General features: G+C 45.8%; 1 protein-coding gene across 2 annotated transcripts in view; it reads left to right on the top strand.

Moving 5' to 3' along the window:
• Positions 1–21,342, top strand: part of PRKCB (protein kinase C beta) — a gene marked incomplete at both ends in the record, with an annotated part of 312,013 nt that overhangs the window by 149,454 nt on the left and 141,217 nt on the right. For both annotated transcript variants that reach the window (XM_082856532.1, XM_082856531.1), the window contains 2 exons: positions 16,410–16,521; positions 19,256–19,384. In XM_082856532.1, the coding sequence (XP_082712658.1) occupies positions 16,410–16,521; positions 19,256–19,384 (241 nt within the window). The remainder of the gene's footprint in view (positions 1–16,409; positions 16,522–19,255; positions 19,385–21,342) is intronic.

Here is a 21,342-nt window from a genome sequence, read left to right as displayed (position 1 = left end):
ACTTCGTTGGACGTACGAACAAATTGCACTTAACGAATGCGCTCTCGGAATGGAACTCGTTCATACGTTGGGGACTTAACTGTACTGTAATAATAATAGTAATAATAGTAATAGTAATAATTATCATCCCCCATTGGAATCTAGAAATCCCTGAAGGTGGGGATAGGATCAGAACCTACGTGGGCTTGTGGTTTCCCAGGTGCCAATGGTGGCCTGACAGGCATTCGCTTCAGCAGTGTTCTGCGTGTCCTTCTACATAAGGGCTCTTTCTGCTCTTCTGAAATGCAGGCTTGGGAGTGCCGAGGGCTTCTGTGGCAGAGGGAGCAGTCAGGAAGCTGAGCACGGTGCTCTGAGCCCAGGAATCAAGCTGACAGCATCTTTGCGAGTTAAATAGCCCTGTGTCCTGGTCCTGCCTTTGGTCGACCTGCACTCACCGGGGGGAGGAGGTGCCCCTCCTTCTGTTGGCTGATGGCACTGTGGGGGGAGGAGGGGCAGTGAGAGGAGAGGATGGGTATGTGTGTTTTGTGGCTGATGGAGGGTTTACTTATAAAGCAACGGTGTGATCCGTGGCAGTGTGTCTGTTCCCTCAGAGGCTGCTCTACATTCTGAGCAGTGAATTCACAGGAAGAGGCAGGACAGAGCCGTGTGAACAGCCTGGATGGCAGAGGGTGTCAGAGCTTGAAAGGCCCCTGGGGAATACCCAGCTTAACCCCCTTATTTTCTGCAAGGGGAACTGAGACCAGAGCATGGAAGTGACTTGGCCAAGATCATAGATGTAGTTTTTATTTTAAGCTAACATCGATCAAGTGTGTACTACCTGCCAGTCCCTGTGCTAAACACAGTATAAAAATGATTTCATGAACCTTCACAAATCTAGAAAGCAGAAACATTTATTTATTTATTATTCCACACGCACAGTGTTTACTAAGTGCCAGGCACCGTGCTGAGCTCTTTACAAATATTAACTCATTAAAATCTCATAATCCTATGAGATTTTGTGTCAGGCAGCTGTTGAAGTTTTAAGTAATTCACTCCCCATGACAATCCCAGGAAATAACTATCATTATTGTCCCTGATTAACGGACGAGGAAACTGAAGTGTGTAAATGGTGGAGCTGGCTTTAATCCAGGCAACTGGACATGGAGCCTCACCTCTTGTCTTACTTTATTGTTTTAGATTTTTGGCCGCGCCGCACAGCGTGCAGGATCTCAGTTCTCCCTGACCAGGGATCGAACCCATGCTCCCTGCAGTAGAAGTGTGGAGTCTTAACCACTGGACCCCCAGGGACATCCCTGGAGCCTCACCTTTTAAATACCCCACTAAACCTCCTCTTCACGGTGAACCACACCCTATACCAGGCTGAGGGTCACCCAACCAGGTCTAGGCCTCACCTGCTGGAAGGGATGTGGCTTCTCATTCCCTGCCATCTCAGACACCAAACTGGAGCTGAATCTGCATGTCTAATGCCTGACGCCTTGAAGCCACTTAGAGTTGGGGCTAGCTTGTCCACACACACAGCCTTCCAGAAGAAGGAAGACAGCCCCTGTTTGCTGGGAGAATGAGGACTCCCACTTTTACCTGAGGCTGGGTCTACGCTTCTCCCTGAGGCTCCATGAACGCACACAGTTGCTGTTTCTATGGTCTCCCTCTGTTATACTAGTCGGTGGGTTATACTAGTTGGAGTGGGGATCTGGCAGGAGTTACGAACTCAGGTGCCTGCAGGGACCCGCCAGTTGCAAGTGGGCTGGGTGGGGACCATTGTCCCCCACCCAAAGGGTGTGGCCGGGACTCGGCTCCAGCCCAGGGCTGCCCTCAGGAGAGCTGGCCCAGTGTTGCCAGCTCTGAGCTCTTTGCCTACGTTCTGTGTAAATCTGAGGGATACAATACCCCTGTAAAATTGTGGCTCCGTGGCTGTGAGTCCCACCCCGAGGCCTGGAAGTACCTCTCTGCAACAGATTTGCATGTATGCCCTGGAGGATGGCATAAGAACCAGGTTAAAAACCGCTGACTTAGCTAATGAATTGAAATCACTCGTCTAAATAACATATAAATCCTGGAAAGGAGAAGACCAGCTTAACATTAGTGACAACCAAGAAGAGTTTAGGGGGTAGAAAACACAACACTTTTCAGGAAGCACATAAAGGAAGGCTCAAATTACATGTGACTTCCTTCCCCCCTTTCTCTTTCTCTCTCCATCCCCCCACCCCACCCCTTTAACTGAGCTTCAGCTCCCAGCCACTGCACTGTTCCTTGTTCTAAATTCTGATTGGCCTAGTTCTTCCTTCATAAATTGCACGTCACTGACCAGACCTTGGTCCGTTCAGCACTGGCTGGAAGCATGAGGTCAGATGCTCTACTGCCCACTGAGCTGGTGCTGTAGGTGGGAATTTTTGTAGAAGGGGCAATAAGCAGGGTTGACAAAGATTGGCATTTCCAATACAATCTGGAAGAATATGTGGGTGGGAATAACCAAGAAAATTTTGAAAGTGGATGGTGATGCTGGGGTAGGGGTGGGTGGGTATACAATGGATGTTTTTAGGTACTAAGATATTATAAACCTATGTTATATTAAAATAGTACGGTACTGAGGCACATCTCTCAGTTAAGAGACAGATCAGTGGAGCATAAGGGGAAACTTTAAAATGAACAAAGGATACAAGAGAAATTAGTGTATGATAAAAGAGGCATTTTAAATCAGCACAAGAAGATGCATTCCATACATTTGTTGTTACAACTTGCTAAACAGTAAGAAAAAATAAAGGCCTTTCTTCAAGAAGCTCCTGTTAAAATGAATTCCAAGGGACATAATGATTTCAATGTAGAAAGTGAAACTGTAAGAGAATGAAAATACTGGGAAGGACTTTCTGAATATAGCAGCAGGGACAGAGACCATAAGGAAAAGGGAGAAATTGCACTTTATTTAAACACACACAAACAAATACACTTTCAGTGTTAGATGTTGAAAGAAAGAACATCAACAAAATTGAAAGGCAAATGAGGGCTTCCCTGGTGGCGCAGTGGTTGAGAGTCCGCCTGCCGATGCAGGGGACACGGGTTCGTGCCCCGGTCCGGGAGGATCCCACATGCCGCGGAGCGGCTGGGCCCGTGAGCCATGGCCGCTAAGCCTGAGCGTCCGGAGCCTGTGCTCCGCAGCGGGAGAGGCCGCAACATTGAGAGGCCCGCGTACCGCAAAAAAAAAAAAAAAAAAAGGCAAATGAAAAACTGGGAAAATATTTACTGTATAGATCATAGATAAATGGTTAATATTCTTTTTAAAATTGTATAGGAAACGTGTTACAAATAATTTAGAAAGAAACCAACTTGAATTTAAACAAGGACAAAGAATATGGACAGAAAATTAACAATAACAGTGAACATTTAAAAATATTTACTTCCACTAGTGACTGTTAGGCAGTTTTCATGCGGTAGTGCATTGAACCCTCCCATCAAGTTAGGAATTAGATATGATTATTATCCCACTTTTAGATGAAGAAACTAAGACTTAAAAGGGTTAAGTAATTGGCCTCAGAGTCCAAAAGCTATTGTAATAACTGTGAGAGCTGGGCCTTAAGTTTGAACATGGCTATTAATGAACCCCTAACACAGACATTGACTCCAGTACAGATTGTAACCCAGGAAATCATATTTAAAATTTTACCAAAGTTGGGCTTCCCTGGTGGCGCAGTGGTTGAGAATCTGCCTACCAATGCAGGGGACACGGGTTCGAGGCCTGGTCTGGGAAGATCCCACATGCCGCGGAGCAAGTAGGCCCGTGAGCCACAACTACTGAGCCTGCGTGTCTGGAGCCTGTGCTCCGCAACAAGAGAGGCTGCGATAGTGAGAGGCCCGCGCACTGCGATGAAGAGTGGCCCCCGCTTGCCGCAACTAGAGAAAGCCCTCGCACAGAAACGAAACCCAACACAGCCAAACATAAAAATAAATAAATAAATTAATTAAAAAAAAATTCTACCAAAGTTGACACAACAGAAGCTTGTCCTTAAATGGAACAATTACTTATTTGCCCAAGGGGCGGGGGTAGTAGCAGGCATGGTGTGTCAAAAACATTCCTCAGGCACCCGAGCATCTGCACAGCGTTATCAGTGCTATTCACTCTCTTCTCCGGCAACATAATGAAAGATCTTCACCAAATTATAGTGTCCCCCTTTCAACTGTGTAATTACAGCTTCTAACATTCTACACATTTCGTGTTCACAGAATCTCAGTCCACATCATCCCGATTAAGGTTTCCTTGCGTCTTTGTCTCTCGGGAATTCTTGGCGTTCTGTTTGCAGTCTGGGGCATGGTGGTGCTGTCGGGTTACCCAGTGTGCTGGTACGTGCTGTGGGAGTTTCGTGATAAACACGAAAATATTCTACTTTCATCAAAACTTTACAGGGGTATATATGGGGAAGTCGTACTCCCTTGCACTGTGTTCCCTCCTGCCTTCCTAGAGAAACACTTATTACCTTCTCTTGCAGCCTCTCCTTCTAGAATTTGTTTATGCAGGTGTGAGTAATTTAGAGTATACTTCTTATCCCGCCTTAGTTTCTCACCCAAAAGGTAGTATGCGACACACACTCTTCTTCATCTTGGGTTTGGCTTTTTTCCTTTTTCGATTTCACTTAAAAATAAACTCTTAAGATTTTTCCATATTAGTGCAGAGAACTCTTCATTTTTATACCTGAATAGTAGACCATTGTGTAACTGCACTATGATTTATTTAAGCACCTCCCTACCTATGACACTTGGCTCATTTAAAGTCTTTTGCTATTATAAATGATGCTGCAGTGAACAACCGTGTACATATATAATTTCCTATGTATGTGGGTTTATCTCCAGGATCAGTTCGCAGAAGTGGAACGACTGGGTCAGAAGGGGAGACGCATTTGGAATTTTGATAGACGTGCCCAGTTGCCCCCAAGGGTAATACCAGTCGGCCGACCTACCAGGCATATGTGTATCTGTGTTCCCACAGCTTGTTAATGGAGACCGTTGGGATGAACATCTTAAAATTTTAAAGAGTTGTCTATTTCATTTTTAAGGTGTATTAGAAAAAACATAATTTGCACATCAATCCCACAAGTTCACACTCTTAGAGAGTTTTATTTTAAAATAGGTTTAAGTAAAAGTGGCAAGCCGAGTTACAGAAAAGCACCAAGTAATAAATAATATTATAGGTAGTATGTAGACGTGCAAAGATATGACAACTCAAGACTGAAGTTTGGGAAGTGTTACCATGATTATATTTTCTCAAATCAGGAGCCTGTACTTCCTGTGTACAGGGCACTGTGCTGGGAGCTTTAACCATCACAACCGATCTATGAGGTGGGTACTGTTTTCATCTCCATTTTATGGACAAGGAACCAGAGACTCAGAGTGGTTAAGTCACTTGCCTGAGGCCACACAGTTAACTCCAGAGCCCGTGTTTGTAAACTTCCTCCTGTTCCGACAGTATTTTCAAACGAGATCTCCAGGTTTGCCTTGCTGTCGACCTTCCAGGAAGCATACCTTCCAGGCTTTTGTAGTCGGTAAAGGTCCAGGGATGACACAGTCTGAATTTACAGGTTGCTCTGACTTCCTACTCTGACTGATGCTGTTGGTGTGGGCTTTCATGACCTTGGTGTTTCAATACAGCTTCTGTATTCCTGCAGCTTTGCCTCAGCTCAGCCGGATTTCAGCCCACCTGTGCACAAAGCCACACAGCCCATTCAGGTGGAGAAAGGCTACTTTAGGTTTTGATGTAGAGGTTTAAAGTTTGTTTTTTTTTTTTTTTTTTTGGTTTCTCATCTCTGCTTCCTTCCTCCTTAGCTGCATGTACCTGGAGTCAGGTGATGAACTGAAGATGCTGAGCTGGGTTCGGCCTGTCCTTTGGTCCTGGGGAGTATCTGTTCACAGTGAAGACTCTGGTTTGGGGGTGGGGGTGGGGAGCTCCGAGTGACCTGACTCTGGCTGGTGCTGCATTTGTGTGGGATGAAGGGTGTCATTATCTATAACCCCCTGTTGGGTGGGAGACCCTCTGGGAAGGCTGAGGAGCAGGGAGGCAGCCAGGTGACACTTGGGCGTCCCCACTCTGTTGCCTGCATCTTTGGAGCCTGACAAACTTGATTCCACTTCTTCTCTCCCACTTCCTTACTTTGTGACCTTGGACAAGTCATTTCTCTAAGCCTCAGTTTAGTCATCTGGAATACCAGGATAATAACTCCTCCCTCACTGGCCATTATGAAGCTTTAATGATGTTATATGGAACCCTTAGCACAGTGCTTGGCAGAGAGTCTGCTGAATTCATGGTGGCAGTAAGAGTCACAGTAGTTGATTATCATTTTGTTGTTGTTATTTGGCAATCTCTTGGATCAAAATCAGAAGTGGAAGAAAACTTGGAATCCAAGTTTGCCTAGTACAAAGCATGATGGAGCTCAACCCCATGAAACAGTGGGTAGAAGAATCATGCCAGGACCCTGTGGGAACCTGGTTCCTAAGGGTGGGAGAGATGACCAGGGACACTGGAAATCAAGTGGTGATGCTGGGGTAGGGATATGACAGTTTCTAACCCATTTCTTTTTTTTAGTTTTTAATTTTTATTTATTTTTTTATACAGCAGGTTCTTATTAGTCATCAATTTTTTTTTTTTTTGTGGTATGTGGGCCTCTCACTGTTGTGGCCTCTCCCGTTGCGGAGCACAGGCTCTGGATGCGCAGACTCAGCGGCCATGGCTCACGGGCCCAGCCGCTCCGCAGCATGTGGGATCCTCCCGGACCAGGGCACGAACCCGTGTCCCCTGCATCGGCAGGCAGACTCTCAACCACCGCGCCACCAGGGAAGCCCAGTCATAAATTTTATACACATCAGTGTATACAGGTCAATCCCAATCGCCCAATTCATCACACCACCATCCCCAACCCCCCGCGGCTTTCCCACCTTGGTGTCCATATGTCTGTTCTCTACATCTGTGTCTCAACTTCTGCCCTGCAAACCGGTTCATCTGTACCATTTTTCTAGGTTCCACATACATGCGTTAATATACGTTATTTGTTTTTCTCTTTATGACTTGCTTCACTCTGTATGACAGTCTCTAGATCCAGCCACTTCTCAACAAATGACCCAATTTCGTTCCTTTTTATGGCTGAGTAATATTCTATCGTATATATATACCACAACTTCTTTATCCATTCATCTGTCGATGGGCATTTAGGTTGCTTCCATGACCTGGCTATTGTAAATAGTGCTGCACTGAACATTGGGGCGCATGTGTCTTTTTGAATTATGGTTTTCTCTGGGTATATGACCAGTAGTGGGATTGCTGGGTCATAGGGTAATTCTATTTTTGGCTTTTTAAGGAACCTCCATACTGTTCTCCATAGTGGCTGTATCAATTTACATTCCCACCAAGAGTGCAAGAGGGTTCCCTTTTCTCCACACCCTCTCCAGCATTTGTTGTTTGTAGATTTTCTGATGATGCCCATTCTAACTGGTATGAGGTGATAACCTCATTGTAGTTTTGATTTGCATTTCTCTAATAATTAGTGATGTCGAGCAGTTTTTCATGTGCTTCTTGGCCATCTTTATGTCTTCTTTGGAGAAATGTCTATTTAGGTCTTCTGCCCATTTTTGGATTGGGTTGTTTGTTTCTTTAATATTGAGCTGCATGAGCTATTTATATACTTTGGAGATTAATCCTTTGTCCATTGATTCATTTGCAAATATTTTCTCCCATTCTGAGGGTTGTCTTTTCGTCTTGTTTATTGTTTCCTTTGCTGTGCAAAAGCTTTGAAGTTTCATTAGGTCCCATTTGTTTATTTTTGTTTTTATTTCCATTACTCTAGGAGGTGGATGAAAAAAGATGTTGCTGTGATTTATGTCAAAGAGTGTTCTTCCTATGTTTTCCTCTAAGAGTTTTATACTGTCCGGTCTTACATTTAGGTCTCGAATCCATTTTGAGTTTATTTTTGTGTATGGTGCTAGGGAGTGTTCTAATTTCATTCTTTTACATGTAGCTGTCCAGTTTTCCCAGCACCACTTATTGAAGAGACTGTCTTTTCTCCATTGTATATCCTTGCCTCCTTTGTCATAGATTAGTTGACCATAGGTGCGTGAGTTTATCTCTCGGCTTTTTATCTTGTTCCATTGATCTATGTTTCTGTTTTTGTGCCAGTACCATATTGTCTTGATTACTGTAGCTTTGTAGTATAATCTGAAGTCAGGGAGTCTGATTTCTCTTGCTCCGTTTTTTCCCCTCAAGACTGCTTTGGCTATTCGGGGTCTTTTGTGTCTCCATACAAATTTTAAGATTTTTTGTTCTAGTTCCGTAAAAAATGCCATTGGTAATTTGATAGGGATTGCATTGAATCTGTAGATTGCTTTGGGTAGTATAGTCATTTTCACAATATTGATTCTTCCAATCCAAGAACATGGTATATCTCTCCATCTGTTGGTATCATCTTTAATTTCTTTCATCAGTGTCTTATAGTTTTCTGCATACAGGTCTTCTGTCTCCCTAGGTAGGTTTATTCCTAGGTATTTTATTCTTTTTGTTGCAATGGTAAATGGGAGTGTTTTCTTAATTTCTCTTTCAGATTTTTCATCATTAGTGTATAGGAATGCAAGAGATTTCTGTGCATTAATTTTGTATCTTGCAACTTTACCAAATTCATTGATTAGTAGTTTTCTGGTGGCATTTTTAGGATTCTTTATGTTTAGTATCATGTCATCTGCAAAGAGTGACAGTTTTACTTCTTCTTTTCCAATTTGTATTCCTTTTATTTCTTTTTCTTCTCTGATTGCCGTGGCTAGGACTTCCAAAACTATGTTGAATACTAGAGGTGAGAGTGGACATCCTTGTCTTGTTCCTGATCTTAGAGGAAATGCTTTCAGTTTTTCACCATTGAGAATGATGTTTGCTGTGGGTTTGTCATATATGGCCTTTATTATGTTGAGGTAGGTTCCCTCTATGCCCAATTTCTGGAGAGTTTTTACCATAAATGGGTGTTGAATTTTGTCAAAAGCTTTTTCTGCATCTATTGAGATGATCATATGGTTTTTATTCTTCAATTTGTTATTATGGTGTGTCACATTGATTGCATATATTGAAGAATCCTTGCATCCCTGAGATGCACTTGATCATGGTGTATGATCCTTTTAATGTGTTGTTGGATTCTGTTTGCTAGTATTTTGTTGAGGATTTTTGCATCTATATTCATCAGTGATATTGGTCTGTAATTTTCTTTTTTTGTAGTATCTTTGTCTGGTTTTGTATCAGGGTAATGGTGGCCTCATAGAATGAGTTTGGGAGTGTTCCTTCCTCTGCAATGTTTTTGGAAGAGTTTGAGAAGGATGGGTGTTAGCTCTCCTCTAAATGTTTGATAGAATTCACCTGTGAGGCCATCTGGTCCTGGACTTTTGTTGGAAGATTTTTAATCACAGTTTCAATTTCATTACTTGTGATTGGTCTGTTCATATTTTCTGTTTCTTCCTGGTTCAGTCTTTGAAGGTTATACCTTTCTAAGAATTTGTTCATTTCTTCCAGGTTGTCCATTTTATTGGCATAGAGTTGCTTGTAGTCATCTCTTAGGATGCTTTGTATTTCTACGGTGTCTGTTGTAACTTCTCCTTTTTAATTTCTAATTTTATTGATTTGAGTCCTCTCCCTCTTGATGAGTCTGGCTAATGGTTTATCAATTTTGTTTATCTTCTCAAAGAACCAGCTTTTAGTTTTATTGATCTTTACTATTGTTTTCTTTGTTTCTATTTCATTTATTTCTGCTCTGATCTTTATGATTTCTTTCCTTCTGCTAACTTTGGGTTTTGTTTGTTCTTTTTTCTCTAGTTCCTTTAGGTGTAAAGTTAGGTTATTTCAGATTTTTCTTGTTTCTTGAGGTAGGCTTGTATAGCTATAAACTTCCCTCTTAGAACTGCTTTTGCTGCATCCCATAGGTTTTGGATCATCGTGTTTTCATTGTCATTTGTCTCTGGGTATTTTTTTATTTCTTCTTTGATTTCTTCAGTGATCTCTTGGTTATTTAGTAATGCATTGTTTAGCCTCCATGTGTTTGTGTTTTTTACGTTTTTTTCCCTGTAATTGATTTCTAATCTCATAGTATTGTGTTCAGAAAAGATGCTTGAAACGATTTCAATTTTCTTAAATTTACTGAGGCTTGATTTGTGACCCATGATGTGATCTATCCTGGAGACTGTTCAGTGTGCACTTGAGAAGAAAGTGTATTCTGCCACATTTGGGTGGAATGTTCTATAAATATGAATTAGATCTATCTGGTCCATTGTGTCATTTAAAGGTTGTGTTTTGTTATTTATATTATTTGGATGATCTGTCCATTGGTGTAAGTGGGGTGTTGAAGTCCCCTACTATTATTGTGTTACTGTTGATTTCTCCTTTCACAGCAGTTATCATTTGCCTTATGTATTGAGGTGCTCCTACGTTGGGTGCATAAACATTTATAATTGTTATATTCTTCTTGGATTGATTCTTTGATCAATCAATCAGTGTAGTGTCCCTCCTTATCTCTTGTAACATTCTTTATTTTAAAGTCTATTTTATCTGATGTGAGTATTGCTACTTCAGCTTTCTTTTGATTTCCATTTGCATGGAATATCTTTTTCCATATCTTCAGTTTCAGTCTGTATGTGTTCCTAGGTCTTAAGTGGGTCTCTTGTAGACAGCATATATATGGGTCTTGTTTTTGTATCCATTCAGCCAGTCTGTGTCTTTTGGTTGGGGCATTTAATCCATTTACATTCAAGGTTATTATCGATATGTATGTTCCTATTACCATTTTCTTAATTGTTTTGAGTTTGTTTTTGTGGGTCTTTTTCTTCTACTGTGTTTCCTGCTTAGAGAAGTTTCTTTTGCATTTGTTGTAAAGCTGGTTTGGTGGTGCTGAATTCTCTTAGCTTTTGCTTGTCTGAAAAGCTTTTGACTTCTCCATCAAATCTGAATGAGATCCTTGCTGGGTAGAGTAATCTTGGCTGTAGGTTTTTCTCTTTCATGACTTTGAGTATATCCTGCCACTCCCTTCTGGCCTGCAGAGTTTCTGCTGAAAAATCAGCTGATAACCTTATGGGGATTCCTTTGTATGTTATTTTTTGTTTTTCCCTTGCTGCCTCTCCCTCTCTCCGCGACGGGAGAGGCCACAGCAGTGAGAGGCCCGCATACCGGAAAAAAAAAAAAAAAGTATTTTTTCTTTGAACTTAATTTTGGTTAGTTTAATATGTTTCTTGGTGTGTTTTTCCTAAGGTTTATCCTGTATGGGACTCTCTGTGCTTCCTGGACTTGGGTGACTATTTCCTTTTCCATGTTAGGGAAGTTTTCAACTATAATCTCTTGAAATATTTTCTCAGAACCTTTCTTTTTCTCTTCTTGTTCTGGGACCCTTATAATTTGAATGTTGCTGCATTTAGTGTTGTCCCAGAGGTCTCTGAGATTGTATTCAATTCTTTTCATTCTTTTTTCTTTATTTCTGCTCCTTGGCAGTTATTCCACCATTTTGTCTTCTAGCTCATTTATTCATTCTTCTGCCTCAGTTACTCTGTTATTGATTCCTTCTAGTGTATTTTTCTTTTTCATTTCAGTTATTGTGTTTTTCATCTCTGTTTGTTCTTTAGTTCTTCTAGATCTTTGTTAAGGATTTCTTGTATTTTCTCAATCCATGCCTCCATTCTATTTCCAAGATTCTGGATCGTCTTTACTATCATTACTCTGAATTCTTTTTCAGGTAGACTGCCTATTTCCTCTTCATTTATTTGGCTTTGTAGGTTTTTACCTTGCTCCTTCATCTGTGACATATTTTTTTGCTGTCTCTCTCTCTCTCTCTCTTTTTTTTTAATGAATGGGATTGTGTTCCTGTCTTACTGGTTGTTTGGCCTGAGGCTTCCAACACTGGAGTTTGTAGGCTATTGGGTAGAGTTGGGTGTTGGTGCTGAGATGAGGAACTCTGTTAGACCTCACTCCGATGAATATTCCCTGGGGTCTGAGGTTCTCTGTTAGTCCAGTGGTTCAGACTCGGAGCTCCCACCGCAGGAGCTTCAGCCCGACCCCGGGCTCGTGAACCAAGATCCCACAAGCCACGTGGGGTGGCAAAAAAACAATACCAAAGTAAAAAAGTAAGATTAGACTAGGAAACTAACAGATATGTTAGAAAGAATAGAAAAATAAAAACATAGATGAATCAACAACTGAAAGGTATGTCAGTATCACAATAGTAAAAAAGAAGAGGAGGGAAAAGAAAAAAAAAACGGGGGGAAAGGCCTCGGCTGTGGAGAGTGGGACCTAAGCAAGGGCGAGGTTTAGGCGGTGGGTGGGGCCTATGCTCAGGACCCACAGGGCAGGAGAAGGCCCTGGGGGCTGTGGGGGGAGGGGCTTAGGCTCAAGGAACAGAAGGGGCCCAGGCGTGCCCCCCACCCCTGGTCTCAGGGGGCGGGGGACCTCACCTGGGAGCCCAGCAGGCTTCCTGAGCTCTAGTGGGCGGGGCAAACGCCCTCCTGTCCTCTCCTGCTCCTCTGGTCTGGGAGGGCCCCTCCCACCTGCCTCTCCTGATCTCCCTGGCCTCCCTCTTACGCCCCCAAGGACCCACGTGGCCTGGAGGGGGCTTTGGACGGCAGGGGATCAGTGCGGGAGCTCAGCGGGCTCCTCAGGCCTGCGTGGGCAGGGCAGTCGCCCTCTGCTCCTCCTGGAGAGTCCCTCCCACCTGCCTCTCCTGATCTCCCCAGCCTCAGGGGCGCCTATCCTCTCTGGCCTCCACTTCTCCTCCCCCGCTCAGTCCCCCTGCATCCTACCGGTTCACTATGGGGTTCCTCCCATCTCCTTGGGTGTCAGAGTCCCCCACCAGCGGCCGGTAGGAACCCTAGTTGTGGGGAGAAGCCAACTCCTCGTCTTCCCACAATGCCATCTTGACTCTCCCTCCTGCACTATTGTTTCTGACTGCTCCTCCCTTGTCTCTGTATCCCCTCTCTACCCTGATTAGCAACCGTTTGAACCTGCCCTTTGGAACTCAGGGAAGGTCATGGAGGCTGAACAGAACGGTTCCCGTGCCCAGGAGCCCCACAGGGTCCTGCTTGTTTCAATAGTATGTGGTCAGAAATGCTCGACTCCTTCTCCCTGAGATTCCTCACTAAGATTTATCCGTGGAGGAAAGTGCAAAGCCAGCAAAGAGCAACTTTATTGTTAGTTGGGGTTTTGCTTCAAATCTCGAAGTAGAGCTCATGAGGCCCTTGGGGACTCCTTTTTTCTATATTAGGTAGGCCTAAGGACAGTTAAAACATCCTCAAAACTAATTCTTGGCTCCTATAGGTTAACATATCAGGGAACCCAGAAGGAAATACAAAACCAAGAGGAGAGAGAGAACTTGTCCTAGGGCTTGGAGTGGAGCTGGTCCAGACCATTCATGCCCAACCTTCTTAGGGCGAGGCCACGGCCCCCCAGCAGCCTCCTGGGAGAGGGAGAGAAAGAGAAAGATGGTGGTGCAGCTTTTAAAGGCTGTGAAGGCTCCACACACCAAGGCTAGGCCAATCAGTGTCTTGGACTCGGACCAACCAGATAGGTTCTCCTCCTTTGAGGCTGAGTAGGGGAGTGAGAGAAGCCTTGAGCTCCCCTTTCAGGCCAATACCAGTGGTGAACAGGTGTTTCTTTTTAGGCAGATTTGAGACACTCATTTCTCGACTTTAAGGTGAATTCTCAAAGGCCAGGGAAGTGTTTTATGGCACAGAGCACTGGGACTATTTCCGGGAACCAGATGTATTTTCTGCATCTCATTGCCTAAGAAAGGAAACATGGCTGGTTAAGCCATCAACGGGGAGCCTTTAGTTTCCTTTTTTGATTTCCAAAAAATGGTTACTAGGGTAGCACTTCAGTCCTCGAGCAGGACAAGGGGGTCCTGGGGTCCTTCTGCATCCTGGGAGCCCTGCAGTGTCCCACAGCCAGAGCAGAGCTGACCCAGCCTCTAAAACTTGGCGGTTCAGAGCTGTGCAAGGGCCAACACTTCATCTGCCTGACCACAGAGGCTTGGAATGTCATGAAAGAAACTTTGTAGCTCATTAAGAAGATGCAGGCCAGCAAAAGCCTTCAGGGATGGACAGGATTTTAGGCAGAGGCTTACTGAGACAGAGTTTTCATGCAGCAAGATTCACTTTCTTTACATATAGTAAAATTCACTGCAGTTGATATATAGCACATTCCAGTCAGCCCGTAAAAGTTCCCACATGCTGTCCCTTTGTTGTCAATCCCCTTTCCACCCCCAGTCCTTCTTAACCACTGATCTGTTTTCTGTCCCCATAGTTTTGCCTTTTCTAGGATGTCATTTAAGTGGAATCATATAGCGTGTAGCCTTTGATTTAAACAGAATCCAACAGCATGTGTTTGACAGCTTTATCTTACCCAAATTCTTCTGAGATTCATGAATGTTACCTGCATCAGTAGTTCATTCCTTCTTACTGCTGAGAAGTGTTCCATTGTGTGGACGTACCACACTTTGTTTATCCGTTGAATGTTGAATACTTGGTTGGTTCCAGACTTAGGCTATTGTAAGTAAAGTAGCTATAAACTTGCAGGCTTTTCTGTGGATAGATGTATTCCTTTCACACCTAGGAGTGGGACTACTGGGTCATATATTATAAGGGTATGTTTATAAGAAAGTGCCACACAGTTTTCCAAAGAGGTGCTACCACTTTGCATTCTCCCCAGCGTTGTAGGAGAGTCCCAACAGTGTTCTCTCCACATCAGCACTTGGTATTGTCAGTATCAATTTTCTGAAATTGTAGCCATTCTGGAAGATATAAGGATTATTTTTAAATTTTGTAAATAACAGTTTCCTAAGGAGAAATGCTCATCATTTTAATAGCACATAAAATAATTTCTACTTATTCTGTCCATTTACGTGCTCACTTGTTCATTTCCTGTCTCTATTAGAATATGTTTTTAAAAGGCACCTGCATCAATAAATAAATGTGAATGGATGAATGAGTGAATGAGTGAATGAATTAGGAGATGGGTAGCATATAGCAAAGGCTAGAACATCAGATCAGCCCTGGGTTGGAACCTAGGGCCCATGATTTTAAATTTTCTCTTTCACAGAGAAGGCAGCTTTCAGGCTGGGATGGGAAAGAGAAGAAGGAACTTTGTGGTTAGAGTAGCTCTTGAAGGAGAAAGACATCATGCAGAGCCAGAGAGTCATGAAGGGCATGGCACATTTGGGAGTACAAGCAAGTCCTGTGTACTGAAAACACAGTGTGTGTTTGGGGGCATAGCTGGGATCACATGGGGGATCTAGTAATAATAATGCAAAAGCTTATACTCCTTACTGTGTGCCAGGCTGTTCTAAGATCTCTACATAGGTTAATTCATTTATTCTTCCCAGTGGTCATATAGCTTATATCATTCTCTCCATCATACGGACAAGGAAAATGAAGCACAAAGAAATTAAATAACTTGCCCCAAATTATGCATCAAAGAAGAGCCCAGGCAGTTTGGACCTTTAACTACTGCACTACATTGCCAGGTTAGGAAGGGCATGTTAGTTAGTTAAGGAATGGTGTAAGCTGCTGTAACAAATAGCCCCCAAATATAGTGACTTGAACAAGACAGAAGGTAGTTTTTCTCTCAGATGTCTGTCCAAAAGTACAAAGTCCAGGGCTGGTGGGTCCAAGTTTGGGTGCAAGGTGGTCACTTCCACTTCTCACCGTCTTCCAGACAATGGGAAGGGAAAAAGGGGGCCTGGAGGCTGCACACCTTCCTTTAAAGGAATGACTGAAACACGTACATCCCATTGGCCAGAACTCAATCACATGGACACACCAAGCTGCAGGGGAGACTGGGAAATGTGGTCTATAGTTGGGCAGCCACAGTCTCTGCTAAGACTCAAGTGTTCTGTTATTGAAAGGAAGAATGGGTATTGGTGGAAAGCCAGTAGTCTCTGCCACAACCTGTAGACTATTTATTGGACTTTGAACTCTGTCCCGTAGATGATGAGGTCCTATTGGGGAGGTTTCGTGCCCAGACTTGGGTTTTAGATCATCCAGAAGTTGCTTGGCTGATAAAGGACAGAAAAGTAGGAGCAAGGCGACCTGTTTACCTGATCCGTCTGGTGTTTTGTTTGCCATCTGTGGAGTCCTTGCTGTAGATAAGAGTCAGTAGGTTGGATTCCCAGATGGAGGAGGACTTGCAGGCACAGTGAGTGTGCTGGGGCAGGATGGGAGCCATCAGCTGTCTTAGGCATTCATTCATTCAGTGGTTACTTATCAAGCACCATGTTTGGGCACAGAGCTCCAGTGATGGTCCCAGCAAGTATGATGAATGCTGGGGGCCAAGTTCAGTTCTCTAGGAGTTCTCCAGTGATGCACAGGGCAGCGGGAAACGGGGGCATGCCACACTGATGCCAACCTCTTTTGTTTGTTTCTTTTGACCTTAGGACCCCCGGAGCAAACACAAGTTCAAGATCCACACGTACTCCAGCCCCACGTTTTGTGACCACTGTGGGTCGCTGCTGTATGGACTCATCCACCAGGGGATGAAATGTGACAGTAAGTACGTTTGCTCTCTGGCAGCCTCTGCTGACTGGGCTGCTTCCTCATGGTCTACAAAACATTCTCCCCAGTCCTGGGTGGGCTGGGTACCACTTGTTTGTTGCTGAGTAACAGTAACCATTTATAGAGCTCATGATTCTGCAAGGCTGTCCTTTAGGTCTGGGCTGGGCTTACTCATGCCTGTGTGGTGGGTTAGCAGGTTGGTGAGGGGCTGTCTGGGCCTGGAGGGCCTCACCCGCCTGTCCACAAGGATGGCTGGCTGTCACCTGGGTGATGGGAATGAGGGGGGTTGGGGGACCACATGTCTTCCGTCCTGAGCAGGCTAGCCTGGGCTTGCTCACACAGAGGTCCCAGGTGCTTTAAGAGGGCAAGTCCCACTGATCAAAGCAAGTCACATGGCAAGGTTCACAGTCTGTGTGGGAGGGGACAGTCCACAGGTGTGGACACAGGGAGGCGTGGTCAAATCGGGGCCATTCCTGCAGCCACGCATACAGCTGTTGCCAGCACCGATATGCGGGGCTGATGCCTTTCTCTGCAGAGAGAAAATCTGCCTCCCTTTAGCACCTACAGTTTATGCTAGAAGCGGGGCGGGCATGTGATTCTCTGACCAGGCTGGGGTGGGAAGAGGCAGGAGGGGGCAGGACTTCTCTTTAGTAAGTGAAGGACTGAATGGCCCGAGGGGTGGGGGAGCCAGCAGGCTTTGAGAGCTGCAGCTGCAAAGGGGACGGGGTGGAGATGGGGGGCTCAGTGCTGCTGGCTCCCAGAGGCCTGTTGACCCCCGCATGTTGAGCAGTCATGAGGCCGGACTGTCCCTGTCACAGGGGTCCTGAGGCCCAGAGGACAGAGAGAGAAACTCTCAGGGGCAGAGAGTGACAGAGAGGAGTATGGGTGTGGATGGGGAGGAAGGGGGCAAGAGACAGAGAGAAACACACAATCACAGACAGGGACGGATTCAGGGGGCAAATGACACGTGCGCCCAGGTGTAGGGAGCGATGGGTGAGGCTACAGAGGGGCCCAGCTAGAGAGAGACTCAAGCAGGAGGGACAGACAGACGAACCAACAGACACAATGATTGGAAGTGACACAGAGAGAGATGCCCTCAGTCAGGCTCCTGCAGAGATACTGAGATGGAGAGAGAGCAGAGACAGGCAGAAACACACACATGGAGAGACACAGAAAGAGATGGAGACAAAGAGGTGTGACACAGGCCCAGAGCGTGAAACAGACCTATTCACAGATGCAGCCGAGGCAGCGAGAGACACATGCTGAAGCAGAGGAGCAGAGACCAGGAAAGAGACGTACACCGACATGGGTACCGAGAGGCAGACAGAAACAAACAGGGCAAGAGCCACAGAGACACGCGTGGTGAATGGGGCTCCCAGGTAGACACATAACAGAGGCGGGGAGAGAGCGGCGCAGCTGCCTTCTGCCTGTGGGACACTGATTCCTCTTAGCGCACGTGGGGCCCCAGGTGGGCCTCAAGGACAGAGAGGGGTGGGTGGGAGGCAGCTTGGGCTGACGCAGAGCCCTGAACGTGGGCACTCAGGTTCCAGGGGGCTCTTCCTTCCTCCCCACCATCCTTTTCTCCCCACGATTCATTTCCAGTTTTGGAATCTGCCTGCTGCCTCCTGGAGCTTGGGCGGGCTGAGAAGGGGGTGTCCTGAGCACCCCCTGCCCCTGGGGATGCCGTGCCCCCAGTTCCCCAGGGAATCTCCTGAAATGCAGGCCCCATGGGGTGATCTAGACTCTCCTCCTGGCTTCTCAAACTGGAACGAGGGTCCCCTAGAGAACACTGGACTCCAGGCACACCTCCCTGGAGCCCCCGTGGGACTTAGGGGAAACCAACCACCCACTGAAGGAAGCACAGATGTACTACAGGATTGTGGGAAGGGAGCCCGTATTTATCGTATCACGTAAGAGACGTGAAGGTCCGATTCAGTCGCAGACCTATTCCATTCGTCTTACCCTGCGTCTAGTCCTTTTTCTTGCAGTTAGTTTTGGTGGATACTGTGCGGGCTTTGCTCAGGTCCCAAGATGATGCCCCTCCCAGGGGGTGGTTCCTGGCAGGTGCAAGGGTGCAGAGGCCTGGTCCTCTTGTATCCATTTGGGACAACTCTGAAGGGTCCCTGGAGGTCCAGAGCTCTGTTTACTGTCAGCCTCAGTGCATCCTCGTGGGCGAGCTCCTCCCTCCCAGGAGCCCTTGCGGTAAACCTGCTGGCTCACAACTCCCATTCTCAGACTCTTTCCACGGAAACCAACCTATGGGCCGTCAATATTTAAAAATCGGGAGACGTCACATACAAGTCAGGATTCCTGCTTAATCTTGAAAAATGGGGCGATCTCAGCAATTCGGGGCATGCACCCTGCATGGCTGCTCCTGAGTGGGGACACTGCGCTCCCTGGCCGGTCAGGTCCCGCCACACCCGCAGCTTCTCTCGCTGCGTTACCTGCTGCCCGTGCCACTGAGCTTGGTGCCTCTGGCTTCAGAGCCGTCGGGGGTGCGCGAGGTGCCTCAGCCTTTCGGGAGGACGGACATGTTCCTCCTCCTTTGTCCATCAGGGCCTGGGGTGGGGGGCGGGGGCCGCAGGAGAGTTGGAGAAGCCCTTCTGATGAGACCCGGGCAGGGCGGGCTCGGCTGGCTGGTCTCCGCCAGCTTCGGAGGGAAGGAGGGGAACAGGAGGGGTCCAGCCTGGACCAGCCTGAGCCGCGCACCCTCCTTCTGTCCCCGCAGCCTGCATGATGAACGTCCACAAGCGCTGCGTGATGAACGTCCCCAGCCTCTGCGGCACAGACCACACGGAGCGCCGCGGCCGCATCTACATCCAGGCCCACATCGAGAGGGAGGTCCTTATCGTTGTCGGTAGGTGGCGCTGGGCTCCTGCTCCGGTTCCGCTAGGTTCGGACCTGGCTGGACCGCTGAGTTAGGGGAGGGGAGGTTGGTGGAGGGATGGGCGGTGCAGGGGCGGGGCGAGAGGTGCGGTGACACACTGCCTTCCTCCCCTCTCCCCCCGCCGCCGGCCCCCATTACAGCCCATCCCCGCTGTAGGCATCCTTAGAGACTGCATCCCCGAAGGGTGAAGCTCTCAGCACCTCCGGTGCGCTGGAGCTTAGAGCTGGGACACCAGCAGTACATTACTTTTCTCGAAGACCTCAAAGGAGCCAGTAGAGCAGACAAAATGCTGAACACCTTAATTTTATGGCACTGTGCGTCCCTGGGGGCTTTCCATGTATTTGAAGTATTTCTTTCTTAAACCTGACGGCGGCCTCACTGGTCCCTGTTCTGTTATTCTATTTTTCGCACTTCTGAAATACTTCATAGTAATAAGAAAGAGGGATAATACAGCCTCTTATGAGAAGTGTAGCATGGTGTCTGTCCCTCCTAATGGAGCATTCACAACATGCTTGGCTCTGACATGGGCAGCTCAGACAAAATGGAAACCTGGCTGTGCTGGATGGGTAACTGCTGAGCCATAAAGCTACGGTCAACGCGGCACTGAACTGGACCAGAATGGGACTAAAACTTTGTTTTTTAAAATTTATCTTATTTTATTATTATTATTTTATTTTTTATATATTTTTTGGCCACGCCGTGCGGCATGTGGGATCCTAGTTCCCTGACCAGGGACCAAACCCTCACCCCCTGCATTGGAAGCACGGAGTCTCAATCCCTGGACCGCCAGGGAAGTCCCCAGAATGGGACTAGAACTTTGAAGGAATTCTCCCCCAGAGGCTTGTGTCAAACTTCTTAGAATTTACAATTTGTTAATTTAAACAAGGTTTTTTGACTTGATATCTTAGGAAATTGATCATAGAAGGGATTGATTTTGCAAAAATTGGTCTGAGGCCCTGGAATGGTTCAGCAGCTCTGAAGCACTGAGCCTACACCACATAAAAGTTGAAAAGATAGCCCTGTAAAATGTAATCCCTGTTTTAAACTGAGGTTCATGACACCCAGTGGGCTCTTATGGAACGTGTATTCCGTTGAATTGTTTTTTCCTCTGAAAGGAAGGCAATGGCTGACATGACTTCTTCCCAGTGAAATGCTTGAGGGTCCCCCAAGGAGGAAAAGCCTCACGAAAAGCTGGTTTCCCCACTGTCTAAGCTTCCTGGGCTGGAGGGGCAAAAATGAGACCCTGCTGCCCTCTACTGTTATTCTCTAGGAACTACACTGGCTCAGATGTTACTAAGGCCAGCCAACCTTCAAGGAACCCATTGAATGCACAGCGCTCAAAACCAAACCACAGCGTAATGCTCTCAAGGTCCATCCATTGTTCCCACCACAAAAAAGAAATAATTATTTGAGGTGATAGAGGTGTTAGCTAATGCCAGGGATGTAATCATATTGTAATATACAAATGTATCAAATCAACACATCCGTACACCTTAAACTTACACAGTGTTATATGTCAATGATATTTCAATTAAATAGAAAAGACTTACATGTTATCTCTTTCAGTGCTCAAAACAGCGTTGTGAAATATCTATTATACTTGTTTTATGAATGAAGATACTGAGGCTCAGAGAAGTTGTGCTTCTGAGAGCTCACACCATTTGTAGTCATCATCGTCATCCAGTCAGCTACATCAAAAGTAGCTAACATTTGAGTTTTTAAGTGTGTTAATCACTCTGCGAAGCACTTATGGCAATATCTTGTTTAAAAATTTTCAGTATCTCTAATGAGCTAAGTAGTATTATCGTTCTATCAGAAAACAGGCTTAGAGAGTCACACACGGCATCACCTAGGTCTGTTCACTATCGTGATATACTAGGTTACTTTTTGGTTTAGTTCCCTGCACCAACTCTCCCCCCATACCTTAT

Source organism: Leucopleurus acutus, assembly GCF_964270905.1.
Source record: "Leucopleurus acutus genome assembly, chromosome: 16".
NCBI lineage: Eukaryota > Metazoa > Chordata > Mammalia > Artiodactyla > Delphinidae > Leucopleurus > Leucopleurus acutus.
This window is presented reverse-complemented; position numbering and strand designations above follow the sequence as displayed.